The sequence below is a fragment of the Notothenia rossii genome, assembly GCF_949606895.1.
Source record: "Notothenia rossii genome assembly, chromosome: 6".
Lineage (NCBI taxonomy): Eukaryota > Metazoa > Chordata > Actinopteri > Perciformes > Nototheniidae > Notothenia > Notothenia rossii.
Genome location: NC_136909.1, coordinates 4441519 through 4458963, shown reverse-complemented (window position 1 = coordinate 4458963; position 17445 = coordinate 4441519). Strand labels below are relative to the sequence as shown.

The window sequence follows — 17445 nt, the reverse complement described above, 5'->3', positions numbered from 1 at the left end:
AGATGTTTCCAGGTGAGATTAACTGTGATGTTGGTGAGGGAAAATATATGGGTTTTCTGATTTATTTATTTATTGAAAATGTAGCCGCTACATAAGTAAAAGATACATTATCAACCCGTGCCCAAAATGCCTTCAAAATAAAGCATAAACTTATATTAACCTAAATAATGACTAACTAAAGATGCTTTTACTGCAAACACAAACAGCAAGAAAATTCGTCTTTAGATTTTCACAATTTTCTCCATTGACATTGAAAAACATGCATATTATCGAGTATACTTCTCAAATGTTACGATGTTGTCATTTGTTAAGCTATTTGAGCAACCTGGAAAATGGAAAACAGGTTGTCATTTGGCTTTCATCCAAAGCTTTTTGGCGTTGAGGACTATTGCAAATAAAATATATATCATTTTTAAGTGCACCCATGTTTCCTTTCTTTCATGTTTGGCTCTTTATTATCATGCGGCCCAACAGTTTTAATGTCACCTCAAATGCTACAAAATCACTGAAAACACCTCAAGACCATCTCTGAAAATAGTTAATGTTTCTAGTTTTATGTGTTTATGATTTAGGCACTGCAATACCAGTTGAGGACATTAAATGTTTTTTGTCTCGGCTAAATCATAAAGGAATAAATCAGAAACTAACTCAAGGTAAACTGCAGCTGAGACACCAGATACCAACTCTTACACAGGGACATGATCCAATGTCAAACAAGAAACTACTCAATGTTAATATCATATATTTGTGCATTTTATTTCCTCTGGGTTCAAATCATCCAAAAGCACAATGAACAATGGTTTAACCCATAATGCTTTGCTGCTTTTTCGGTAGCTTTTTGGGGCTCCCCCTGCGTAAGACTCACTATCAGGCGCATCAGAGGCAGTTTAATTCCCTTTAGGGCGTTTTTTAAGATCCAAATTGTGAAAGAAACTGCTGAAATGAAGAGGATGTTGGTCCGTCTTTATTGTGCTACAGGTGGAAAATAAGCCGTAATGTGACACTTGTGTTTGAGATGCTTCATCATGTTCTCAATTGAGAGCAAACGACATGATTATGTGTAATGCTTACAGGGGTGGTGAATGAAAACCAAAGTGATACGATGAAATACTAATGTTTTTAACTCGGGAGAGGCAGCAGGGTAATAACAATTAAACCATGGTTCATTGTGCTTTTGGATCGCTGGAACTGGAGAGGAAATCAAACGTTATTCTTGCCTGGATAATGGATCATTTCCCTGACTCGCTATCTGGTGCCTTTTGGTTCCTTTCTGTCGTATTTAGTTATGATAATACAAGTTGAGGAGTGAGGACACGTCTGGTGCCATTCATTATTGTATTCTAACTGTATTTGTGTCGTTGTGTTTTGTACCCATTCATTGCTTTATTCACATTTATCTTGTCCTTTTACTATATTCTCAGATATGTTTGTAGTTTTTACATTATCATTCATGTTTGTTGATTTGTGAAGCCCTCTGAGACAAATGTGTTGTCTGATATTGGGCTATATAAATACATTTGAATTGAATTGAATCCTCAATCTCTATTCAATCTTTATTTATATCCTGCTTTAAAGGTCCCCTATCATACTGTTTTTCATCAATATATTACAGGTCTCACATATATACAGCACCTGTCTCTGATTGGCTGAAACACCAAACAGATCATTGCAGCATTACCCATAGTCCCCTCTGTTTCAGCCCTGTTTCCAAAGTGCTGATTCTCTATCTGTTACTTTAGATTGAAAACAAGGAGCCCCTCGCCACAGCTCATTTTCAGACAGGTTTTTATATAAATGGATCAGGACAAAAAGAGAGAGAATCTTTTTTTTCCTTTCAGAGTCTCTTTACACAGAGGGGACCTATGTTGATGTAGAAGAGACATGAAGAAGAGGGGACACATGTTGATGTAGAAGAGACATGAAGAAGTGGATTTTGCATAATACGTGACCTTTAACTCCACACACTGACACCCACCTGTCCAGCGCGATGGCCGTCATGGAGTAGATGCTCGCGAACACCGCGGCCACGGGGAAGAAGTTGTGGAAGCGGCAGTAAATCAGGCCGAAGTACCACTCGTTGTGCACGGCGTAGGTGAAGTTGATAACGGTGTTAAAAGCGGACATGGAGGCTTCCGCGAACGCCAGGTTGAGGAGGAAATAATTGGTCACAGTCCTCATGCGTTTGTGAGCCATAATAATCCAGATCACCGTAACGTTGCCCACCACGGACACGATGACGATGGAGCTGTACGCGATGGCCCACAGTGCGATCCTCCACGCGGGCTGCACGAACTGGTTCCAGTACTCGGTCCCGTTGGTGGAGTTGGTGGGGATAGTGGGGCTGTCGGTGATGTTGAAAAGAGGATCCATTGCGCTGGTTGGAAAGTCTAAAAACCGGTGGAGAAAAACAATCTAATTCATTGCGCAAAGAAGTTCAAAGTTTCAGAAAAAGCGTGCGAGGTTCACGTACCCTTCACTGGGTTTGAAATAATAAATCCAGTGTTCAGAATAGTGGATCTGTAGCTATGTAACACCTTTGGCTGTGCGTAAAAGCGAAAACGCGCCTTTTACGCGCATTGCAGCACAAGTCTGTGTTCCGCTCACTGTTCACACACTTATCACCCTCTCTCTCTCTCTAACACGCACACACTCTCTCCTTCTCTCTCTTTTCTGCCGAGAGCCAATAGGCAGCCTCCTCACAGTAATTATGAATATGGATGAGCCCAGGTATATCATTTTTTCCATTCCGCAGGATTATCCTGCCTTAAATACCTCTCATCTGATTAAATGGGCAAGAGAATAGTGTAAACAAATTAACTAAATGAAACCTAGTTGACTTCTTAAATAATGACAAATATCATTTTCTTTGTTAGAGGTTACCTGGGATTTTATGTGTAAATATCCAAATCAGGCTTTGCTTTATTAAATAGAGATGTACGGTGCAAAAGAGTTACATCGACCCAAAACACTTTCATAAAAACTTCCACTTTTTAGTGTCCCCTGGTCTCCCAGCTGTGTGTGTCACTCTTTAGTGTGCCCTGGTCTCCCAGCTGTGTGTGTCACTCTTTAGTGTCCCCTGGTCTCCCAGCTGTGTGTGTCACTCTTTAGTGTGCCCTGGTCTCCCAGCTGTGTGTGTCACTCTTTAGTGTCCCCTGGTCTCCCAGCTGTGTGCGTCACTCTTTAGTGTCCCCTGGTCTCCAGCTGTGTGCGTCACTCTTTAGTGTCCCCTGGTCTCCGTTGTATTTGAGCTTCTTCAGCGTTTTGTATTTGCAGCATTTGGTTTCTGCAGCTTTTAGTAAACGCTGCGCATGTTTCCTCAAGTTGCTGAATGTTGTCCCCCCATGTTTTAGACATGTTGTAATGTAATGAAGTGTCTGTGATATAATGTCTTCCCGCTCACTGCCCCCTCTTGTGGATTTACAGTCAGTGCACGTGCTTCAGATGATTTACAGGAAGTGAACACACACGGTGATAAAATCAATTACAGTAATGGAGCATACTTCAGAGACCGTTCCTTGACATGTTTTGTAGTAAACATCGTAATAACACTCCCCGACACCTTGTATAAACTCAGAAATAATGACTGCACTCATGAAAGGAAACCCTGAACAATAAAGATGTTTATTGGTAATACCTTTATCTTGAACAGTACAGACGTTTTGATTTTATTTCGAATATATTTTTTGAGTTTCTTCGTATATTTCTATCGTAATTTTTTCTATACAATTTTTACATTAAATACAGATTCACAATTCACTAAGATCAACAATAATATCATCTTCAGAGAGTTGGTTCAAACCGGGAAGAAGTGGATAAAGTATCCGCATCCTTTACTTAAGCAATACATAATAATACAACAAAAAGAGGTTTAGAAAATACAGTAAATTGGAATTAAAGAAGACATACCTTAAACTGCTTATTGTAATAACATGTAAATATGTGGACTTTTAACATATGCATGCAGACAAATGTTTATCCTAATAAATACATTTCTATATATAAATGAAGGCAAGATACCTGTTCAGATCAGCCTGTAGTGTACATGTTCCCTGTTACTGTCCTTTTGTGTCGTTTTTAAGTATATATTCTAAATTGTTAGGGGTCCTTGGGTACTTTGAAAGGCGCCTCTAAAACACAGAAAACATTTATTATTTCCAGAGCTAATAAATACAGGATTTAAGAGCAATGCTGCCTCCCTGGACTTCCTCAAATCATCATTAAAAACTCACCTGTTCACCCCTTTGATCCCTAACCCCTGTTTCCACTCCTACTGCTATTTATTTATTTTTACTTCATTATTTGCCCTATTTGTTTGTTGGTTTGTTTTTTTGAATGTCCTTGCACCGTGTGAGGCGGCCATGGGTCCCTTGAAAGGCGCTATACAAATTGAATCTATTATTATTATTAACTAAATAAAAAAAATATATTTTCTAACAAAATAATACAATTTCTGCCGGTTTTAAATTCTCCAGAGCCCGAACGCATTTCCAATTGTTTAAATATCCTCATGAATAATTGCACAGTTGCTCCATTACCCACAGTCTTATATTCCGTTAAAGCCACAACATGATTAGCATTCAGCAGCAGGAGGAGGCGATATTCCCACCCAGAGGAGGATCCGTCACACAGCAGGGAACCATGGGAAGAATTTTCGAAAAAGAACAGACAGTTTTCTTTTGTCAGCCATAATTTAGCACGACAAACAGAGCGCAGAACATCATGCAGTTCACATCCGACACACTCCACTTTCCTCTCCCTCGCTCTCCTCGTCCTCTCATCTTCATCGCCTGCAGGCACCAGCTTTCATGCAGCCTTGTTCCGAGTTAATACCAGATTACCCAGAACCCCCTGTTCCTCTTGTGGGTCCTCGTGAGGTTCTTCAACTAAAAACGGACGAAGAAATGCTGTGTGTGAAGACTGTGATTAAATGTTTTTCTAACCTGTTATGCTCTTAAGCTTTTTAATACCATTCTATATGTTCCTTAGATAACTTTTTATTTTATTACATTTTGAAGCACCTTGAGATGACGTTGTTTTAAAGTGTGCTATATAAATCAAATGTATTATTATTAAAATGTATTCAATTGAGGATGAGAGAAAGGTGTCAGTTAGAGCATTTCTCCGTCTGTCCAAAAAACTTGGTCCAGAGACACAATTCTTGCCCAAGTTTCGATAAAATACCACATTGTTTTCACCTAACGTTGGTGGCCTCTGTCTGTAGCTACGCTCTATAATGTAATGTCTCTTTTCACATGCCGTCAGCGATCTGACTCCTACCCCAATGACCCCGGCAAAACACCAATCAAAATGCTTTTCTCCTCCTACGATGATCCCGGTACAGATGGTGTCACGGTGTTTCTGGTCCTCCAGCAGAATCAAATCAAATCAAGTTTTATTTATATAGCACATTTTTAAACGATTTTTGGTCGAGCCAAAGTGCTGTACACACGTATAATAAAAAATACCCTACAGTAAAGACACTTTACAGCAAATACAACAGCACAGTTTGTGCAGAATATCAAGGACAGCTTCTCTCCAGGGATCCTCTCCATCACAGCTGTCAGCGGAGGAAAAGCTAAAGAGGTGAACACACGCTGATAAGATATACTTTCCCATTTCACACTATTTATATCTGCTCCCTGTTGCACTGCACATCCATGACAATTGAATAACCTGTAGCTCTATTCACCTTCTGCTTTGCCAGCTCTCAGGCACTTCCACATAGCCTTATTATGTGTTGGTACTGCCGGTAAAAGCACAAATGCTATTACTTTGCATAGCGCCAGCATCTTTATAAACCTTTACTTGCCAAATAAACAGCTTTTAAGCTTTTTAATGAACTGTTATTAAGAACTAACTCATATCCAGGCGAGAAACTCACCATTTAGATTATCAATATGTGATTCATTTATCCAAATAACGCATTTTGGGGAATTTATGTCAATGTTTGCTGGCTGTATTAGAGCAACTCGGCTTTACAAAAAAAAAGTTTTTATAATTACTCTCACTACATATACATTCTAATCAGGGCCGGCCCAACCCATTAAGCGACATAAGCGGCCGCTTAGGGCCCCGCAGCCACTGAGGGGCCCCCTAGCAAAGAAATTTTTTTAATTTTTTTAAAAAATTTTTTTTTATCTCAGTACACCGTTGCTCTACTCTAAAGTCGCTTCTAAAACGCGATCTGATCTAGCTGTGTATATTTTGTTATTTTTGATTGTTATATTCAATCCAGTGTTCGAAATGGGGGGGAGCCAAGGGGGAGCTTGGCTCCCCCGAAGAGGGAGGGAGCTCCCCTGAAGGCCGACTTTGAGATAAATAGGGGGAGCTGCATATTTGTGTCACACAGATTAGAAATGTTGAGTTTCTGTAAATAAAAGTTCTTGAAATAAATAATAGTCATTGTTCATTACAGTTTCTGAATATTTGTTTTATATTTGTGAATATTTCTGGGTGTTGCCATCTGTACGTGGCGGCGCTGCATTCTTTACGCTACTTACGTTGCTATGGTTACGGCGGCGATGCCGGCGGCGTATTTGAAATGTTCATAAAAAATATGGCGAAACGAAATCAGCCAAGCCTCGCAGCTTTTGGATTCACAAGCAAAGAAGCGAAGGATTCTAAAAATGACAACGTGAACGGAACAACTTTTAGCTAGCCGGCTGTAAGCGGCGTTAGGGTCGCGTTTGACAGCTCCACACCGAGGGAGAGGCTTGCCGATGCGGAGCCTGAAGAGGCTTCAACAACGGCCACAGCCGCCGGCGCCACCTGCACTAGCAAACCTGACGATGCCCATGACCTGCCTTTTAACTGGACACAGAAAAGATGGAGTGAGTGGAATGAAAGCTATCCATGGCTTTTCATTCCACTCACTCGTATATTGATCTCTCTGCCGCTCGCAGAAAAATCCACCGGAGTGCACCTTTCACAAGAAAGGATTCAGGGAAAAGTCAGCAGTGATTAAAAGAATAACCTGCGGAAAAAGATTTATAATCACCATAAGGGCCAGGCAAACGAAAAAGCGATCGAGATTTCGGAGAGGAGAAAAAAAGATGTCCTACCAAACAAGCTATTGGCGATCAATGTTGACCTAATGCAGGAAACATATAGATCTTTCAGGTCTGCCTATATGATTAGCAATAAAATAAATAAATAGGGCTCCCCCGAAAGCAAATGGGTAATTCGAACACTGATTCAATCTCATTAGCTACAGGCATTTGAAGCTTGTAAAGGGAGGATGACAGCTCTCACTCGCCACTCTGCTGTTCCGCAGCGCCGCTTCCCCTCCCTCCGCTGAAATGATGAATGTAAGGTGTATAGTAATCATAGATAACACGGCAGGGTCCGTTACAGTTTGTTTTCATCTGATTTCAAATAAACAAAGTATTGGCTTTCAGAATATTAAACTTGTTTCGGCAAATTCAGATGATAAATACAACTTTGAAGCTTGTAACGGCATAATTAAAAGCGGAGAACGGAGTAACTTGACGTCACAGCAGGCATAACAACAGCCGGTGTTTCTCGAGTGTTTTCCCACAATACACACAAATGCAAAAATACACAAACACACACACACACACACACACACACACACACACACACACACACACACACACACACACACACACACACACACACACACACACACACACACACACACTCGCGGGCTTCCCCCAGACCAGTAATCCAAACGAAAATATCTTCCCTCCGTACTATTTTGATAATTTGCTCCGCTAATAATCAATCAGATCGATCCAGAGAAGAGGAAACTTTGAAGGCCTTTTTCTCAAAATGATGACTCTGTAACAGTCATTATATAATGTGACATATTTTGCTTAATATTTGGAGTACAAAAACAATCGTCGTGGCGTAGGTGTTACTCTCATCTATCTCAGATAGAAGATATGATTGGAGACGACCAGCCAATCAGAATTGACCTTCTCGAGTTCTCCGATTGGTTGGTTTTGTGGCACATTTGTAACGCTGTGACAACTTGAGCGAGCAGGCAGGCAAAGCTGAGCGCTCAACTGTGGTGCCTTCAGTTTGCATGATGTCTGGCAAAAAAAGGACATACACCTCTGGTGATCAAAAACGAAAAAATAGAAAACTTAATGAAGAAAAAAGGCAAGACAATAAAGGTATGTAACTTCATATTATGGCTCTGTCTCCTGTCCTGTGTCCCACTAACAATAGTTGGATAACTTGGATTTGGGAGTATTCTAACTTACTTACTACTACTACTTACTTTCTAGCTAATGTTACAGCTAGCTAACTAGCCAAGTTATCATTATTATCTCAGCCTTTCTGTAGAATAATGCGATGCTATTAACGTTACTGATTAATTTACTTTAGAAAAATTTAGCTCAGGCAGCAAGTCACACTCGTAGCTAATGTTAGCTAGGTATATGTGCTTGTTTCATATTTTGACCAAGTAAACCAATTTCCCCTGGGATTAATAAAGTACTATCTATCTATCTATCTATCTATCTATCTATCTATCTATCTATCTATCTATCTATCTATCTATCTATCTATCTATCTATCTATCTATCTATCTATCTATCTATCTATCGAACTATCCAAACATCATTGTGTGGGTTCTAAGTTCATGTAAATGCAAGTATTCATTGGCTGAATATTGAATTAGCTATATAAAGCTAGTATGTTCCATTTGATGTTCCATTTCAAGTCTGTTTCCATAAAGCTTAACTCTGTAACATACTCTCCTCAGGAGCACTTCTGAAGTACTTTGGAAGCCCACAGCAGGTGCCAGCACACACCACAACGTCCACTGAGGACACTGTTGGTGAGTTCAAATGGGCCCAAAGTGAGAGCTTTCTGAATTTGGAATATTAAGTCATTACATTACGAATCATATATTTCTTTATTCCATAGCAGGTCAATCAACCTCCACCGCTGCTGTTGGTGAATGTGAAACCACAAGGTCAGCTGTTGGCACCAGTGACTCCGATGTCATCCAAGAAACCGCCTCAGACAATGCTGGTAAATGATGTGTTAAGTGTATAGATTAAGCCCATAGAGCTAGCTACAATTGCCATTTGTCGAAGTTCTATTGAGCAAGCTCGCTGTTCATTGCTTATAATAAATATCTGTCATGCATGGGGCAGGAGTTTGATGATACCTGTTTTTAAGGACTGATTCTGGATCAGCACTTTGGAGCTATCTCAAAAGCAGCGCCATAGTGGTGAAAAGACAGCTGATCTAGAGACAGTCCTATAGTCATATATTAAACAATGATATACTTCTTTATTCCATAGCAGTTCCATCAACTTCCATCACTGAAGAAACCACCTCTGACAATGCTGGTAAGTTTAGGCCTACATCAAAGAGACCTTAACTTTGTTTGTCAAGAAAAGCAAAGCACTATATGTCCAATCAATCATGGTATTATTATTATTATTATTATTATTATTATTATTATTATTATGAATATTATTATTACTATTGTGTTCAATCATTCAACTGTGTTGTTCATTGCCAGGAACATCAACTTGTAAACATGTCAAGTAACAAAAACTTATTTTTTAAAATTAATTTCCCAATAGGTATTTCTGTACCCATTGAAGTTGAGAGCAGTACCATTACGCCTACTACACCTACCTCTGTAACTTCTACTCCTTTTCTCTCTGGTTCACCAATGGATCCAACTGGGTGGCCATCAGTACTTAACGATCACGTACGTACAGATCTGGTGATTAGGGGGCCAGTACAGGTGGACAGAGATTTTGTATTCCCGAAAACACCAAACAACAGAAGCTTTCATTATCATTACATGTTTAGAACACTTGTAAATGGTGAGAAAGTTAAGCGAAGCTGGTTAATATACTCCAAGAACAATGATTCAGTCTACTGCTTTTGCTGCAAGTTGTTTTCCAAGAAATCATTAAAGCTCATAACAGAGGGACAACAGGACTGGGTGAATATTGGCGCATTACTGAAGCTACACGACAACAGCCCAGATCATGTGAAAAGTGTGTTGACTTGGAAGGAACTAGAGCTCCGTCTTAGAAAAGGGAAGACAATAGACAAAACAGAGTTGTACCTCCTGGAGGCAGAGAAGAAGAGGTGGAGAGAGGTGCTCATTCGGTTGGTTTCCATCATCCAATCTCTAGCAGAGAGGAACCTGGGACTTAGAGGGACTGTTGACACCCTGCATAACCACAACAACGGGAATTTCCTCAAAGAAGTTGAGCTAATTGCCAAGTTTGACTCTGTTCTGAAAGAACACATCAGACGCATTGACAGTGGAGGAAATTACACTACATACTTGGGTAAAACAATCCAAAATGAACTCATGTCCTGTATCAGTGACACAATACTTGCAGCAATGGTGGCTGAAATCAAAGAGTCCAAGTATTTTGCCATCATTTTGGATTGCACCCCAGACGTCAGCCACCAGGAGCAGATAACTGTTGTGATTCGAACAGTGAGTGTGAAGAAAAGGACTGAGATCAGGGAGCACTTTCTGGGGTTCATCATAGCCCCTGCATCCACAGGGCTTGGTTTGTCTACACTCATTTTGAACAGGCTGGAGGAGCTGAAGATCCCCTTTGAGGACTGCAGAGGACAATCCTATGACAATGGTGCAAACATGAAGGGCAGAAATAAAGGGGTGCAGGCCAGGCTGTTGGAGAAGAATCCTCGAGCTCTGTATGTTCCTTGTGCAGCCCACACACTGAATTTGATGGTGGCGGATTCAGCCAAAGGATCAATAGATGCTACTTGCTTCTTTGGTAATGTTCAGAAGCTGTACACCTTGTTTTCAGGTTCTCCCCAGAGGTGGACCATCCTAAAAAAACATGTGTACATCACTCTCAAGTCCTGGAGTGAGACGCGGTGGGAGAGCAGAGTGAATAGCATCGAGCCGTTGCGCTACCAAACGAATAAGGTCAGGGAGGCTTTGCTAGAGGTGAGGGAAAACGCAAATGATCTCATGGTCAGAATTGAGGCCCAATCCCTGGCAGAAGAAATTGGATCATTTAGATTCCAAATCTGCACTGTTGTCTGGTATGATATTCTGTCAAAGATCAATACAGTTAGCAAGCTCCTTCAGTCTGTCAACATGCAGCTGGATGTTGCGGTCAGTCTCTTAGACAAAACCAAAGCATCGCTGGTAACCTACAGGGCCACTGGGTTCACAGATGCTCAGGCCACAGCAAAAGAGCTCTGTGGAAATATGAATGTTGAGGCAGTGCTGAAAGAAAAGAGGCTGCGGAGCAAAAAGAGGCATTTTACCTACGAGGCAGCTGACGAGGCAGTGGCTGATGCCATGACGAGACTGGAAACAGGATTCTTTAATGTTGTGGTGGACTGTGGCATCCAGTCTTTGGAGGACAGATTCAAGTCCCTGGGGGAAGTAAGAGACAAGTTTGGAGTGCTTCACAACTTCCATAATCTGGATGATGAGTCACTTACAGACCAATGTGCCCTGCTGGGAAAAACATTGACCTGTGGCGAAGAGGCAGACGTTGACTGGAGAGAGCTAGCCATGGAGATGCAAAGCCTTCCAGAGCTTCCCAAAGAAGATATGACCACATTGGAGATGCTCACCTTCTTAAATGAAAACGAGCTGTGTGAGATCTATCCAAATCTTTGGATAGCGCTGAGAATAGCCTGTACCCTTCCAGTGACAGTGGCGTCCGCAGAGAGATGCTTCTCGAAGCTCAAACTGATAAAAACATACTTGAGGTCCTCCATGGCCCAGGATCGCCTGAGTGGAATGGCAATAATCAGCATAAACCACCAGATTGGCAGCCAGATCTCCTATGATCAGGTCATCAATGACTTTGCCTCCAGGAAAGCAAGAAGAGAACAATTCTGACTGTACGTACGAGAGGAACATTTGTATTTGCATTTGTTTTTTTACATTTCATTTCATTGTTAAGCAGTTTGTTTTGCACATATTATTTAATCCTTTAAAGGTATTTTTGGATCTATTTATATATTCTATTTAGTGTTGAGTGTTTTTTATTAAAAATATCTATCTTTGAACAGTGATGGTCACTTTGTCAGTCTTTTTATTCTGTACTGTCAGTTCATCAGTGCTATCTGATATGACTACTTTATTCAAGTTTATGTTCATTTGTCAGAGTACTTTTGATCCCCTAAAATGGGGGATCAAATGTAATATTGGACAAATTAACATACACTTCAACAAAGTAGTCATATTTAATACTTGGTCACAGTATGCACTTTAACCTCATAGTCCTTGTTTCATTTCAAATCTAATGTGCTGGAGTACAGACTCAGAGCCACAACAACAAAACATATGTCACTGAGGACTGAGGAATTTCTATATTTCTGTTCACTGAGTTTATATAGTCATTAGTTATAGCCTAGGTAGTTATTTGTAGTCAATTTAAAGACTGTGCTGCTCTTCTCAGGTCCCACTTTAGTGTTTACATGCTTATTTGTACAATATGTGTGCTCATACTAACATCATAAGACAAAAGTTGGTTCCGTGTTGTGTGTAGTGAGAACGCACTAGAGTGAAGGGGGCCCCCAAACAAAATCTTGCTTAGGGCCCCCAAAAGTCTAGGGCCAGCCCTGATTCTAATTCCAATTGATTGAGCCACCGATGTGCTAATAGCTAGCTAGACAGCTAACGTTCGCTAACTAGACAGATTGATAGCTCCATGGGAGAGATAGATATATAGCTGACGTTTGTTAGCCAGCTTTTTAGATAGCTCACGCTCACGAGTTGGTTGATTGCAAATATTAGCTATTTGGCTAACTAGCGAATGTAAGCTATAAACATCACACTGACAGAATGAATGACTCATCAAGCCCAACATTAGCCGCATTAAGCTTAGCGGTGGTGACGTGAAGTCATGGGACCGTGCTGTAGTTCCTTTAAAGCCCAACATTAGCCACCTTTAGCTTAGCGGTGGTGACGTGAAGTCATGTAACCGTGCTGTAGTTCCTTTATAGCCCAACATTAGCCTCCTTTAGCTTAGCGGTGGTGACGTGAAGTCATGTGACCGTGCTGTAGTTCCTTTATAGCCCAACATTAGCCTCCTTTAGCTTAGCGGTGGTGACGTGAAGTCATGTAACCGTGCTGTAGTTCCTTTATAGCCCAACATTAGCCTCCTTTAGCTTAGCGGTGGTGACGTGAAGTCATGTGACCGTGCTGTAGTTCCTTTATAGCCCAACATTAGCCTCCTTTAGCTTAGCGGTGGTGACGTGAAGTCATGTAACCGTGCTGTAGTTCCTTTATAGCCCAACATTAGCCACCTTTAGCTTAGCGGTGGTGACGTGAAGTCATGGGACCGTGCTGTAGTTCCTTTAAAGCCCAACATTAGCCACCTTTAGCTTAGCGGTGGTGACGTGAAGTCATGTAACCGTGCTGTAGTTCCTTTATAGCCCAACATTAGCCACCTTTAGCTTAGCGGTGGTGACGTGAAGTCATGTAACCGTGCTGTAGTTCCTTTATAGCCCAACATTAGCCACCTTTAGCTTAGCGGTGGTGACGTGAAGTCATGTAACCGTGCTGTAGTTCCTTTATAGCCCAACATTAGCCACCTTTAGCTTAGCGGTGGTGACGTGAAGTCATGGGACCGTGCTGTAGTTCCTTTAAAGCCCAACATTAGCCACCTTTAGCTTAGCGGTGGTGACGTGAAGTCATGTGACCGTGCTGTAGTTCCTTTATAGCCCGACATTAGCCACCTTTAGCTTAGCGGTGGTGACGTGAAGTCATGTGACCGTGCTGTAGTTCCTTTATAGCCCAACATTAGCCTCCTTTAGCTTAGCGGTGGTGACGTGAAGTCATGTGACCGTGCTGTAGTTCCTTTATAGCCCGACATTAGCCACCTTTAGCTTAGCGGTGGTGACGTGAAGTCATGTGACCGTGCTGTAGTTCCTTTATAGCCCAACATTAGCCTCCTTTAGCTTAGCGGTGGTGACGTGAAGTCATGTGACCGTGCTGTAGTTCCTTTATAGCCCAACATTAGCCTCCTTTAGCTTAGTGGTGGTGACGTGAAGTCATGTGACCGTGCTGTAGTTCCTTTATAGCCCAACATTAGCCTCCTTTAGCTTAGTGGTGGTGACGTGAAGTCATGTGACCGTGCTGTAGTTCCTTTAAAGCCTAACGTTAGCTTTTTACCTCAGAAATCAAGTGGTGTTAATATGTGGAGATTATCTTGCTGAACTAAACGCGTAAGTATCTTAAACGTTTGTTGGACAGAGATTATTTTCTGCAATAATCCAAAATCACATGGAGAAATCTCTTTGGATTTTGGTGCATTTTGCCATTTTGTCTTTTTCTCCTCCATTAATCAATATGCCACTTACGATACATCTTCATCTGTCCGATATATTAATGATTAACAGAGACATCTTTAGAACGAGGTCAGCGGGAGTGAAACTAAATGACAGTGACGTCAAATCAATCCTGCTTCTTCTAATGAGGATTTTGACAGACTGCATTAATCGAGCACTCACGGGCTGATATTATTCAATTAAAATGATCTAAATGTATGTCAGGAACTATGGTAATTAAATTATCCAGTTTTATCCACATAATTATTGCAAATTTAAATGTAAATGAACATTAACCCAAAGATTTACCCATGTTTTTTTTTACAATATATGAAGCAATCATTCTGTATGTCTCTTTGGGTGCTTTTTAGTATATTCTGCTACATTTGTTTTAAGAAGACTTTTCATTTCAGGACTTTAACTATTAACATAGTATATATCTTTTTTTACAATTTAGTAGTGCTACTTATACTTGAGTAAAAAAGATCTGAGTCCTTTGTCATCCACTTTAAATTAGATGAAGAAACTTTAAATAGCAAACTGGGCTTGAAAGATTACTTTCGATTTGACTAAATAGTTGAATTAAAATGTAACTTTTTATGAAAAGGGCTTTATAGCTGCTAGTTATTGAAGTATGCCAGGTGTTATCACCAAAATAAATATATCGCTTAAGGGCTTTTTTCTCGATCCAATCACAGCTAACAGAAAAACAAGTTAGTTGCAGGTGATGCAGATGAGGACGATGATGAAGACGATTTGTTTACTTCACCTCTCCTCTGATGATTTAATGATCACAATCAGGCTGCTGAAGTTAATGGAGACACTTTGCTGCTCCTGATTCCAGGAAAAACATTTCTATTTTTCAAAGTTATAGAAAAGCTTCCCTCCATGGCAGCGTGAATGAGGAGACGGTAACAACAGCGGGTAAAAAGAAAGAGTTCTGCAATAATATTTTATTCATCCCGAGAAATTGGGTTCTGTTGCTTTGTTTTTAATAAAGAATAACAATAAAAACATATTTATACAAACATAAGAAGTTGAGGTGAAATTGTGCAATAAAAAAATAAAATAAAACAGAATAAAAATATCGTAATGCATAAGAAGTTAATAAAAACGTGCAATAAAAAAAGGTACATTAATTATGAGCCCTTACAGACTGGAGTTCATTTAAAGAGTCCTCTCCTGCTGATGTTCAGGTGTATATCAGTATGTAGTGTCTCTACTTTAAAGAGTCCTCTCCTGCTGATGTTCAGGTGTATATCAGTATGTAGTGTCTCTACTTTAAAGAGTCCTCTCCTGCTGATGTTCAGGTGTATATCAGTATGTAGTGTCTCTACTTTAAAGAGTCCTCTCCTGCTGATGTTCAGGTGTATATCAGTATGTAGTGTCTCTACTTTAAAGAGTCCTCTCCTGCAGATGTTCAGGTGTATATCAGTATGTAGTGTCTCTACTTTAAAGAGTCCTCTCCTGCTGATGTTCAGGTGTATATCAGTATGTAGTGTCTCTACTTTAAAGAGTCCTCTCCTGCTGATGTTCAGGTGTATATCAGTATGTAGTGTCTCTACTTTAAAGAGTCCTCTCCTGCTGATGCTCAGGTGTATATCAGTATGTAGTGTCTCTACTTTAAAGAGTCCTCTCCTGCTGATGTTCAGGTGTATATCAGTATGCAGTGTCTCTACTTTAAAGAGTCCTCTCCTGCTGATGTTCAGGTGTATATCAGTATGCAGTGTCTCTACTTTAAAGAGTCCTCTCCTGCTGATGTTCAGGTGTATATCAGTATGTAGTGTCTCTACTTTAAAGAGTCCTCTCCTGCTGATGTTCAGGTGTATATCAGTATGTAATGTATCTACTTTAAAGAGTCCTCTCCTGCTGATGTTCAGGTGTATATCAGTATGTAGTGTCTCTACTTTAAAGAGTCCTCTCCTGCTGATGTTCAGGTGTATATCAGTATGTAGTCTCTCTACTTTAAAGAGTCCTCTCCTGCTGATGTTCAGGTGTATATCAGTATGTAGTGTCTCTACTTTAAAGAGTCCTCTCCTGCAGATGTTCAGGTGTATATCAGTATGTAGTGTCTCTACTTTAAAGAGTCCTCTCCTGCTGATGTTCAGGTGTATATCAGTATGTAGTGTCTCTACTTTAAAGAGTCCTCTCCTGCTGATGTTCAGGTGTATATCAGTATGTAGTGTCTCTACTTTAAAGAGTCCTCTCCTGCTGATGCTCAGGTGTATATCAGTATGTAGTGTCTCTACTTTAAAGAGTCCTCTCCTGCTGATGTTCAGGTGTATATCAGTATGCAGTGTCTCTACTTTAAAGAGTCCTCTCCTGCTGATGTTCAGGTGTATATCAGTATGCAGTGTCTCTACTTTAAAGAGTCCTCTCCTGCTGATGTTCAGGTGTATATCAGTATGTAGTGTCTCTACTTTAAAGAGTCCTCTCCTGCTGATGTTCAGGTGTATATCAGTATGTAATGTCTCTACTTTAAAGAGTCCTCTCCTGCTGATGTTCAGGTGTATATCAGTATGTAGTGTCTCTACTTTAAAGAGTCCTCTCCTGCTGATGTTCAGGTGTATATCAGTATGTATTGTCCCTACTTTAAAGAGTCCTCTCCTGCTGATGTTCAGGTGTATATCAGTATGTAGTGTCTCTACTTTAAAGAGTCCTCTCCTGCTGATGTTCAGGTGTATATCAGTATGTAGTGTCTCTACTTTAAAGAGTCCTCTCCTGCTGATGTTCAGGTGTATATCAGTATGTAGTGTCTCTACTTTAAAGAGTCCTCTCCTGCTGGTTTTCAGGTGTATATCAGTATGTAGTGTCTCTACTTTAAAGAGTCCTCTCCTGCTGATGTTCAGGTGTATATCAGTATGTAGTGTCTCTACTTTAAAGAGTCCTCTCCTGCTGATGTTCAGGTGTATATCAGTATGTAGTGTCTCTACTTTAAAGAGTCCTCTCCTGCTGATGTTCAGGTGTATATCAGTATGTAGTGTTTCTACTTTAAAGAGTCCTCTCCTGCTGATGTTCAGGTGTATATCAGTATGTAGTGTTTCTACTTTAAAGAGTCCTCTCCTGCTGACTGTTCAGGTGTATATCAGTATGTAGTGTCTCTACTTTAAAGAGTCCTCTCCTGCTGATGTTCAGGTGTATATCAGTATGTAGTGTTTCTACTTTAAA

General features: G+C 40.5%; 3 protein-coding genes across 3 annotated transcripts in view; 2 read left to right on the top strand and 1 right to left on the bottom strand.

Moving 5' to 3' along the window:
- The window catches only part of tacr1a (tachykinin receptor 1a), a 77049-nt gene extending 74457 nt beyond the window's left edge, over window positions 1–2592 (bottom strand). The window contains exon 1 of the mRNA XM_079689075.1: window positions 1976–2592. Within this exon, the coding sequence (XP_079545201.1) occupies window positions 1976–2370 (395 nt within the window). The 5' untranslated portion in view covers window positions 2371–2592. The remainder of the gene's footprint in view (window positions 1–1975) is intronic.
- A 2794-nt stretch (window positions 2593–5386) lies between these two features.
- The window catches only part of LOC307044049 (tetraspanin-15), a 47642-nt gene continuing 35583 nt past the window's right edge, over window positions 5387–17445 (top strand). The window contains exon 1 of the mRNA XM_079689077.1: window positions 5387–5583. The gene's annotated coding sequence lies outside the window, so the exon portion shown is untranslated. The remainder of the gene's footprint in view (window positions 5584–17445) is intronic.
- On the top strand, window positions 6183–12012 carry LOC307043878 (zinc finger MYM-type protein 1-like). Its single transcript, XM_079688803.1, has 4 exons — window positions 6183–8806; window positions 8896–9003; window positions 9279–9326; window positions 9567–12012. Exon 4 carries the CDS (start codon window positions 9659–9661, stop codon window positions 11840–11842), a length of 2184 nt encoding a protein of 727 aa, XP_079544929.1. The 5' UTR covers window positions 6183–8806; window positions 8896–9003; window positions 9279–9326; window positions 9567–9658; the 3' UTR covers window positions 11843–12012.

Bases quoted from the DNA above. Each gene is read 5' to 3' on its own strand.
- LOC307043878 (XM_079688803.1), top strand. From the start codon at position 9,659: ATGGATCCAACTGGGTGGCCATCAGTACTTAACGATCACGTACGTACA.